An 11165-nucleotide genomic window follows, 5' to 3' on the forward strand; every position below is an offset into this window, starting at 1 on the left:
ATTCGGTGCGATTTTATGACCAACTTTCATCCCAATAGTACACGTTTTGCGGCCATGAAAGCAATTTCAAAATTATTTTGGGGTCAAAATTCCACTCCGTTTCTCACTCTAAAAAAGCGGCAGTGGTTGTCAGTTGCACTCTGCGTTTCGGCACTTGGAAATTTCGCTCGTTTTTCGCTTTTTATGTCGTCGTCGTAACTCCGATCCCCAATAAAAATAATAGCTCCCTTCCCGGGATTGAGCCGCACATTTTGATACCATTTTTGTAGGTGGGCACGCATTACGAGCCGCATTAACGGTAATGGAAGCTAAAATAAGTGTAAATCCTGAAATATTTGAAAAGAAGATGTTATAATAACTAGAGAAACTGCTGTTCCTAGTGAAACAGCCATGAGAATACATATTTGCAGAATGACTGATGGAGAAATGAGAGAAACATGAGAACAAATAAGTAGAAGAAAGCTACAATCATACATTGTAGAAATCTTAATGAAATTTAGCAAAGGTATAGCAGAATTCAGCAGAAGAGGCAGATGTTTGTGTTTCTACTATATAGATTATATATAATCTGTATAAATCCATCCACCCATCCATCCATTTTCTTCCGCTTATCTGGGGTCAGGTCGYGGGGGCAGCAGCTTCAGAAGGGAGGCYCAGACTTCCCTCTCCCCAGCCACTTCTTCCAGCTCCTCCGGGGGAATCCCAAGGTGTTCCCAGGCCAGCCGAGAGACATAATCCCTCCAGCGTGTCCTGGGTCTTCCCCGAGGCCTCCTCCCGGTGGGACGTGCCCAGAACACCTCACCAGGGAGGCATCCAGGAGGCATCCTGACCAGATGTCTGAGCCACCTCAACTGGCTCCTCTCGACATGGAGGAGCAACGGCTCTACTTTGAGTCCCTCCCGGATGACAAAGCTTCTCACCCTATCTCTAAGGTTATTATTTAAAGTTTGTATAAAACCTTAAATATTTTAAAAAGTACAATAGTAACATCAAAAGATATATAGCATAACTCAACAGAATATTTGAAAAAGTGCAACAACAACATACAACAAAAGATATAGTATAGATTAGCAAAAGCTAAGATAAGTGTAAATCCTGAAATATTTGAAAAAGCTAAGGAAAACTGCAAAAAGCATAAATTAGAAGAGCAGAAATTAGTACAAACCTGAAAGAGTTGAAAAGAAATTATAGCAAAAAGCAAAAAATAATACAAAAATCAGAATATTTTGATATATGAATTGGTAAAATTGATTAAAGTTTACAAACGACCTTTGTAGACAGTAAAACCAGTAGAAGCAGAAGGCATATACAGAAAGGTAGACAAGCAGAATGCAAACACACAGATAGAAACAGAACACAAGAGAAAACACATTGAAAGAAAGGAGGTGTGACATAACTGTGCTCCAGTAGAGTTTGACAGAAAACAGTAAGACCTGTAGCAATGATAGTAATAGTTCCATAAAGTAGACACATGTTGCTACGTTTTAATGCATAATTTTTTTCTCTACAGTGAAGTATGTAGGAACAGCATCATTTTGTTTGTCAAAAAGCATTAAAAGTTCATAAACAGCAGTTATTAGAGTGTGCACTCAAGCAACTGACTACAGTTACAGAATTCCACCATGTATTTCAATGGGGCAAAAAATTTGCACAAAAGGGCAATTATTTCAAAAAGTGCAATAGTGAAGTTTACCAAAAGTCGTAGCAGAAATCTCCAGAAGAAGCAGAACGTTTTGATATAAGAATTAGCACAATTAGTTGAAGATAGAAAAAGTAGTTAACGAACGAAAAATATGAAAAATTAACTTTATACTTTCTCTCACCTGAGAATGTGAACCTGTACTGGGCTGATTCTGTGCCTTCAAATAATTTTAACAGCTCCTGGAGAAGTTTCATAACTTATAATTTTGAAACAGGATCAGGTCTGAAAAACTGTGTGCTACATTTGAGACAAACTCCTTTGATGTCATCACTTCACTGCTGATGTCATTGTTACCATAGGAACTGAACATTCTAATGGTGCATTCAGACAAACACGTTTTGAGCATCAGGCGAGTCTAGTTTACAATCAAAGTCTATGTGAACTAGATGCTTGAAACGTGCCGCAAAGGCCCTCGACGCGCCTCCACATAGACTTTGAAAGTAAACCAGATGCGCCTGATGGTCAAAACGCGTCTGGTGTGAACGAACCATTATATGTACAGTGTCATATTAGTTCCATCATATTAGGACCAAGGCCCAGTCCTAATATGATGGATTCATCCCTTTGGTTCAGGGATAACGTTTAACCCTAACATTAACCAAACTTAAATTTTAGTTAATGTTAGGGTTAGGAATAGACTAGTATTGGGTGGGGTTAGGAAAAATGTAGGGGTTAGGTTCACAGCTACTAAAATGAAGGGAAATGAATGCAAAGTTCTAATATGGGTCGAAATAGTTTTGACAAACGTGTATAGAATTTTGTTTTCTAAATCATTCTATAAATAACWATTATATAATGTTAGGTTGTTTTTCTGGCAATTGCATAGCTGCAGCATACCAGTAGACTAATGCGTTGAATGTGCTGAGACCCATTCAACGCATTAGAAACCGATCAGAACCAAAGGACAAACTTTTGGTTCTGATTGGTTTCTAATGTATTGAATCGTTCAACACATTAGAAACCAATCAGAACCGAAGGGCAAACTTTTGGTTCTAATTGGTTGTTTCTGGACAAAAGCAAAGACAGAGGAATTTTCAGAGATTCTCTGTTTCATATTTTATTGTCAGACACTTTTAACAAATATTCATTCATCCACTTAAATGTGTTAAGACAAGTCTAACACACTTATCCTTGCACACACACTGTTTTGATTGTGTCTGATTGTGTCTGCATGGAACGTCTTTTTACTGTCCTGGCCTCGCTAAGCACTGAGACTTTTAACAGTAACTCAGCTATACAGGTAGCTAAACACTTTCCCATTCGTCCACCAAGAAGCACTCCATTTGGTTCTTTAGCAGGGTTTACTGAGAATTGTGTAAAACTGTACACACACAAAGGTACAGAAAATGAATGCCAGCTAGGCTAACGCGTCAGGCTAGCACAAGTAAAAATATCTATTGTCACATAAAACATAACGGGTTACAAATTATGATTTATATRACAAGCAAATTAGAACAGTACTTACAGACGATGGCGTTTCTGCATTTAGATTAAAGAAAACACAACAAAGAGGGCTTCTTTCGGAGTACATGGACCAACGGCTTTCTTCCTTTCTGGTAAACAAGTTGTAGTACTAGCTTACTGACGCCGCAAGATGGCGTCAGTAAGCCAGTAATAGACAAAATTATAACATTTGCCACTAGATAGCCTCAGTAGATTAACTTAACATTGAATGACATTAAAATTAACAGGTTTCACTACACTCCCCGCCTGGCGTCTGTAAGAGATGCCACTAAATCAAGCGTCCACATTACTAGGTGTCAATAGAAGAATCAATTCTGAGATTGGTCGGCTGAATGACTTTACACCCTGATGTCTTGCAACTTTTACATCCACTTTTCTCACAAGCCAGTCCTTGCTGGCGTACGTCGTCTCAACAAGTCCCATGGGCCACTCGTTACGCTTTGCAGTGGAGTCCTTCAGGAGGACAACATCTCCTTCCTTGAGATTCGTTTTCTTTACGAGCCACCTTTGACGACCTTGAAGGGTGCAGAGATATTCTTTCCGCCATCTTGTCCAAAAGTTGTCGGCCAGTATTTGAACTCTCTTCCATTGACTCTTGAAGACGTTCTTCTCTGTCAGGTTGTCTGGAACTGGAGGAGGAGCTCCTGTTTTCTGAGTAAGAAGCATAGCTGGAGTTAAGACCAGTGGAGCTTCAGGGTCTGTGGAAATCGGCACAAGGGGTCTGGCATTAACAATAGCTGTGACCTCTGCCATGAAGGTCACCAAGACTTCATGGGTGAGCTGAGGTTGCTTCACATCTAGGAGTAAAGCATCTAGAATGTGGCGAGAAACCCCAATCATTCTTTCCCAAGTCCCACCCATGTGGACGCATGGGGTGGGTTGAATTCCCAGGTACACCTCTGTTCTGTTAGATAGTCTTTGATTGTGTTATTAGCATCCTGCGGTGATAGTTTCAGCTCATTACAGGCGCCAATAAAGTTGGTCCCTCTGTCAGACCTGAGTTGCTTGGGAGGTCCGCGGAGTGAGAAGAATCTCCGGAGAGCATTGATGAAGCTTGAGGCAGTCATTGTTTCCACAATCTCAATGTGAATGGCCCTGGTAGACATGCCTGTGAACAACACTTTACTTGGCCTCCTCTTGTACGTTTTGTCACAATCTCCCACGGGCCAAAGACATCCAGGCCCACATATGAGAATGGTGGGTCCACTTTGAGCCTTTCTTCAGGTAGGTCAGACATGAGCTGTTGTTCTGACAGTCCACGTAGCTTTCTGCAAAACACACACTTGTGAATGATGGTGCTTATGAGCCGCTTACCACCAACCAACCACTGTCCACTGGTGCGAAAGGCTCCTTCTGTTAGATGCCTTCCCTGGTGTTTCACTCTCTCGTGATGATGACGCACTAACAGAGTTGCAATGCGGTGTTTGTTGGGTATTATGACCGGATTTGACTAATTTCTTTGTAACATAGAATGTTGCAAACGTCCTCCAACTCTCAGGAGCCCATCATTGTCGATGAATGGATTGAGTCTGAGAATAGGGCTGTTCTTTGGTAGTCTTTGGTCTTTCTTGACTGCAGATATTTCCTGTGAGAAGCACTGTTGTTGCGCTGTGTGAATGATCAGTAACTCAGCTTTATCCATTTCTGAAGATGAAATGTTGTGGCAGTAATGCCAAACTCGACAGCTGTTACTGTTTTTGTTTGAGAAGCTTTGAGCAATGTGAATGAGTCTGGCAACGGCTTTCAGGAGAGATTTCCAGCTGGAAAAATGTTCAAAGCGACTTGAAAATAGTTTGTGAGTATTATAAGACATTATTGGGTAGAAATACACAAAAATCTGGAAAATATCTTGAATATAAAAATACCTTTTAAATTTAATATTCTTGTTCTAGGTGACACAGAATACCTACCTAACAATGCAAAATATCTGTTTCAAATATTAATCACAGCATGTAAAAAAACTGTCACCAGACGCTGGCTTCTTCCTGAGCCTCCTACTGTAGAAGAATGGATAGAATGTGTTAATGAAATCTATCAGATGGAAAGGTTAACATTTTTAATTCGTTATCAAATGAATAAATTTATCATCTTGTGGTCCAAATGGATGTGTAACCACTGTTCAAGTTTCCCCTATGAACAGCGCCCAGATTCTCTGACCTGCACTCTATGAAGTATTTCACACTGAGGAATAAGTGTGTTAATTGGCAACGGCATATATGGTAAATAGAGTGCGTAACTGAGCACAATAGCAAGGCCAAAAGTTCTACAACTAAGACCTAAATGCAGTGCAACTTTAACCTTAAAATAAGGAAGGAAAAATGCTAAGGTTGAAACATACCAGTTTAATAAACCGTACTGGTCAGTAATAAATCAGRGGCAATTCACATTAACAGTGCACAGTTAACTTTCAGCTTTTRACACACTTAGTGCAACCGCACAGTCTCATAACTGTATGAAACAGCCCTTTTAAACAGAGTACATAAAATTAGCGAACAAGGCTGAATGYAAAGCAGTCCGTTAGCTTTATCAGCGTTGCAGGCCTGAAAGGACTCAATTAGCGTTCATCCTCAGAATAGCAGTTCCAAAGATGGCGGCTCCCAGAACAACCACGAGGGATGGGTTACTCACCCCACCCTGGGTTACCAGTTTCAAACGAACGGCAATAAAAYGGCTCCAACTCCAGCCCAACAGTCCTTTCCAGCTCCTGAGCGTGGTTTGGGTCGGCAGCTCCAAAATCCAAACAAGACGCAGAGCGTGGTCCGGTTCTGTGGCTCCAAAAACAGGCAAAACGTCCAAGAAAAAGTTCGTAGCGCCAACTGGTTAGCTAAACAAAAATAACAGTCCACAGCGGTATAAATCCAACCTCGTCCATGAACGGCCGCCGAATCAACACCCGTCCGTCGCAGCGGGCACGTACCCTCCCAGTCCATCACAACCAATCAAAATGCTTAAACTTGATTTTGCCCTTGACTGACCAGTGAGGTAGCGACAAGTAAAACGATGCATTTATTGGCGGTAGTAAATAACAGTTACTAACAAACCGCTACATTTACTGTGTGTTGTAAGTCAATGGAAAATACTTGTATGTATTATAATGTAAAGGACTTTACAGTGTGTAAAGCCTCCAATATGTGAGGGCAAAACATTMATCAGGTTAAGTAAAAGACAACTAACACTGCTTAAGGTGAAAAAGCCTACAGTGCATTGTATCTAAGAAAATGTTTAAGGTGCCTAGGAGAAAAGAGTTATATATATAACCTGAGGGGTTACAGATGTCATATGTCAACCAAACACAATATGCAGTAAATTGATTAGAAATTAAAAAGAAAGGCTTCATCCTTCAGGAAGTGTCTATTCTCAATATAATACACTTAGTTATATACATAAAAGAATGTCTCTCCAAAACAATACCCCCTTGTTCTCTCCCCCTTTTTTTTTTTTACTTTGTTTGCTTTTTGTTGTTTTTTGTTTGTTTGGTATTGCTTTCATAAATGAAAATGTAAGGAGAAGAAATGTATCGGATCACAGACTGAAACTGTGCTTTTGTAATCTTCTCAATACCTCAAAAATAAAGAATTAAAAAAAAAAAGAAAATAGTTTGTGAGTTGATGACTCTGTTACCACATTGGTGGCGTTCACCCTGACCTCTGTGTCATTATCTGGATTGATAGGTAAGTATTGTTCGTCTGAAACAATCTTTGTCGAGTCCATGTCTGTGAGGAATCTTGGTCCAGTCAACCAGAGGGTGTTGACCAGCTCTTCTGCTGCAACTGATCTCGAGCCACAATCTGCTGGATTGAGTTCTGTGGGCACAAATCTCCACTGATTAGGCTGAGACACTTGTCTGATGCGCTGCACTCTGTTACTGACAAAAACGTAAAATCTTCTCTCATTGTAAATGTAGCCTAAAACTACCTTGCTATCTGAGAAGTACCTGACAGCATCCAGTTTTATATCTACCACATGCATAATAGTTTCTGCAACTTCTACTGCTAGGACAGCTGCACAGAGCTCTAATCTTGGGACTGTTAGCTCAGGCTGGGGGGCGAGTTTTGATTTGCCAAAGATGTACCCCACTTCATGATGACCATCATCATGGGTGATTCTCAAATATGCGACAGCTGAGATAGCCTGTACTGACGCGTCAGAAAAAACACAAAGCTCAATTGTCTTGGCTTGACTCACTGGAAATGTGACGTAGGTTTTTGGAATATGAAGGTTTTTCAAAACTGAGAGGGACTCTTGCCAGCGCCTCCACTCTTCATATTTACTTTGAGGCAGAGGAGCATCCCACTCAATATTGTCTGTAGTAATGTCTCTGAGAATCATTCTTCCTCTTATTGTGATGGGTGCTAGGAAGCCCAATGGGTCGAATAAGCTATTTACCGTAGACAGCACACCACGTCTGGTGAATGGTTTCTGATTCTCTGGGACCTTGACTGTAAAAGTGTCAGTCACGAGGTTCCAGATAACCCCCAGGCTGCGCTGTACAAGGAGATCATCTGTGAACAGGTCCAGGTCTTTTATATCCTTGGCTCTGTCATCTGCTGGGAAGTGGTTGATGACATTGACACTGTTTGACGCTACCTTGTGTAGTCGCAGGTTCGAAATGGACAGCATTTCTTGAAGCTGCTCTACTGTCTTTGTGGCCTCAGCTTCTGATGTGAAAGACAGCAGTGCGTTGTCCATGTAAAAATGTCTCTCCACTAACCCTGCTGTTTTGCTGCCATAGACTTGCTCCATTTCCTTTGCTGCCCTCCATAGGCCATAAATGGCTATTGCAGGTGATGAACTGTTCCCAAATATGTGAACTCTCATGCGGTATTCAACCACTTCGTTTCCTGGCTGATTGTCGCAGTACCACAAAAACCTGAGCATGTCTCTGCACTCTTCTCGAACCACAAAGCAGTGGAACATCTGCTCTATGTCTGCTAAAACTCCTATTGGGCCTATTCTGAATCTCATCAGAACTCCAAGTAGACTGTTATTTAGGTCTGGACCCTGCAGCAAAACGTCATTCAGTGAGACGCCGTCGAACTGTGCAGATGAATCAAACACGACACGTATTTGGCTGGGTTTTTGCGGATGATAAACTCCAAAAATGGGTAAGTACCACCTTTCCTTTTCTTCTTCGAGTGGCGGAGCAAGCTCAGCGTGATGATTATTAAACAATCTTTGCATAAACTCAAAAAAGTGCCTTTTCATTTCAGGTTTCTTCTGAAGATTGCGTTCCAGAGAGGCAAAACGTTTCTCTGCATATTCTCTGTTATTAGGTAGCTTACGACGAGGATGCCGGAATGGGAGAGGGGCGACCCAGCTATTTGAGTCGTCTTGGAGAAAGCCTTTTTCCATTATTTCCAAGAAGCGTTTGTCTTCAATAGAGAGAGTTAACCGTGATCATGAATTGTTCTTGAAAACACTGAAAGTGTGTCTGATGTTTCTGTGTACAAGTCTCTTACTTTTATTTTGTTCTCACACTCTAAAAATGTAGAAAGTCTGCCACTGTCAGATATGTATGCTCTCTTCATGCTGCTCACTGTTGGAGGCCCATGCATTCCATTGACACAGACATCACCGACTACCACCCAGCCGAGATCCAGTTTTTGTGCAAATGGTTCGTTATTCAGTCCGTTTATCTCTTTTCGTACTTTGTGCACTCTCAACAGATCTCTTCCTATCAGCAGGAGAATCTCAGCATTGGGGTCAAGAGGAGGGATTCTGAAGCTATTTTGTTCAGGTGCTTGTGGTGATAGGCCACTTTCGGTGTCGGGATTTCTTTCCTGTTGTTAGGGAGATTGTCACATTCAATCAATGTGGGAAGCTGCAGACATGTTTCATTGTCTAGAGACTCTATGACATAACCATGGTCTCTTCTTCCATAGGCTTGTGTTGCGCCCATACACGTTGTGATGCTGTAAGGAGCCTCAGAGCCGTGTATGTCAAACTTATTAAAAAACTCACTTCTCGCCAGGGAGAGATTGCTCTGGTCATCCAGTACTGCATACATCCTCATACTCCTCTGCTGTTGACCTGAGGGATACACGTTAACCAGAATAATCTTGGAACACGATTTACCACTTTGTCCTATGCCACAGACTTTAGTGCAGTTTGAGCTTATTTCTTATTTCGTCTCTTCCTCCCCGCCGTCCTCTGCACACGGTGGGGATTGAACAGTGCTTGTTCCACTGAAATGCATGGCGCTAACATGTTTGTCCCTTGCACATTCCAAACATTTGATTGGAGCTTGACAGTTTTTTGCCATATGACTTGTAGAAGCACAGCAGCGATAGCAGATCCTGTGTTCTTTGAGAAGTCTTTTGCATTCATCGAAAGTCATTTTAACAAATCCTCTGCACTTACTCAACGGGTGCGGTTTGTTATGGATAGGGCATTGTTTTTCTGGGTTAACGGGGATTTTCTCTGTTGATTTGACAGGAGTGCTTATTTGATCTTGTGTGACATTTGTTTTATTGACAGCAACTGGGTGTCTGACTGGTGCACCTTTTTCCTTTCTCTGAGGAGCACACGTGAGTGAGAGAGTCTTAAAACTTGGGTTATTCCTTACTTCAGCTTCTGAGCACACAAATTCTTTGAAGAAGGAGAATGGTGGGAAAGACACGTTATATTCTCTTTTAAATCTAGAACCTTGCGACATTCAGCGTTCCTGTAGAGGGTAGGGGAGCTTCTCTACAATTGGCTGGACACCTCTAGCCGTGTCCAAATAGGCTAAACCACACAACTTGCCACTTTGCTTTGCAATCTGGAGCTCTTGTGGAAGATCTGCTAGCTCTTGAAGTTTGCGCTTATCTCTGGATTGGATTTTGGGAAAGGCTTCGAGTCTTGAGAAAAGACCATTTTCAATTGCCTCTGGTGAGCCATATATTTTGTCCAATCTTGCCCATATTGCTTTTAGTCCATCCGTAGGCCGGTTAACATTAACTGCTCTTATTCTGGCTGCATGCTCACTTGACTCCTTGCCAAGCCATTTCACCATCAGATCAACTTCTTCACTAGGTGCCAGCCCTAGTGGTTCTATAGCATTGATGAATGAAGCTCGCCATGCTTGATAATGTCCTGCAGTGTCATCGAATTTGACCAGACCAGATGTTATGACTTGGTTGCATGCTAGAAACCTTGCCAGATCAAATGTGGGATTTCCTGGGTTTACGTTAGAGGTAGGGACAGCAGTTTTCACATTAACATTGTGCGTTGTGTCACCTCCATGGTAAGAGTTGAAGTTGGGGGATTGTTCAATGTGTCCTCCTGTCATGTCTGCCTGATGAATGGGAAGAGACTTGAATTCATCTGATACTGCATATTGTTGCGTGTTAACAGCATTGGGCATAGTGTTAGGTGGGTGTGAGTGAGCCCCCTCATCCTTGTAGTTGTACTGACTGAAGTAAGATGACTGCTCTATTACATAGTCTTCTGTCCTTTTCAGTGTTCGTATGGCTACAGGGCTGCGCTCGGATGTCTCACTGTGTTTTCCTTCTTCTACGTCTGCTGCTACTGCCTCAAATACTTTTGCTTCAGCATTAGCAGCTGTAACTTCCCTTTGGAGAGTGAGTGCACGCAGTGATGCTTCAAGTTTTGCTTTCTCAATCTGAATATGTGTCTCTTTTTCATGAAACTCCAATTTAGCTTTAGCTGCTTCAGCCATAGCTCTTGCTTTAGCTGCTGCCAAACTGACTGAGGAGCACGTAGATGACCATAAGGCTACAGAATGGACGTGGTACACTGTATTTTGATCCATGTCCTTATTTGATTGCACATCACTTGCCTTCTGTTCATTGACTTCGTTGTCCATGGCTCAGAAGTTGTCTTTTTCCTTTGTCTACTTCTGCATGGAACGTCTTTTTACTGTCCTGGCCTCGCTAAGCACTGTGACTTTTAACAGTAACTCAGCTATACAGGTAGCTAAACACTTTCCCATCCGTCCACCAAGAAGCACTCCATTTGGTTCTTTAGCAGGGTTTACTGAGAATTGTGTAAAACTGTA

General features: G+C 41.8%; 1 protein-coding gene across 1 annotated transcript; it reads right to left on the minus strand.

The window, feature by feature from the left end:
• Positions 1-939: 939 nt before the first annotated feature.
• Positions 940-8518, minus strand: LOC108166157 (uncharacterized). Its single transcript, XM_017303819.1, has 2 exons — positions 6760-8518; positions 940-4954 (listed from the first exon to the last, which is right to left on the minus strand). The coding sequence occupies exons 1-2, from the start codon at positions 8516-8518 to the stop codon at positions 4617-4619; spliced, it is 2097 nt and encodes a 698-aa protein (XP_017159308.1). The 3' UTR covers positions 940-4616.
• Positions 8519-11165: the final 2647 nt, after the last annotated feature.

This window comes from Poecilia reticulata, linkage group LG3 (genome assembly GCF_000633615.1).
Source record: "Poecilia reticulata strain Guanapo linkage group LG3, Guppy_female_1.0+MT, whole genome shotgun sequence".
Lineage (NCBI taxonomy): Eukaryota > Metazoa > Chordata > Actinopteri > Cyprinodontiformes > Poeciliidae > Poecilia > Poecilia reticulata.

Bases quoted from the DNA above. Each gene is read 5' to 3' on its own strand.
- LOC108166157 (XM_017303819.1), bottom strand. From the start codon at position 8,518: ATGGAAAAAGGCTTTCTCCAAGACGACTCAAATAGCTGGGTCGCCCCT. The intron at 4,955-6,759 runs TTTCTTTTTTTT...CTCACAAACTAT, and splicing joins GTCATCAACTCACAAACTAT to TTTCAAGTCGCTTTGAACAT.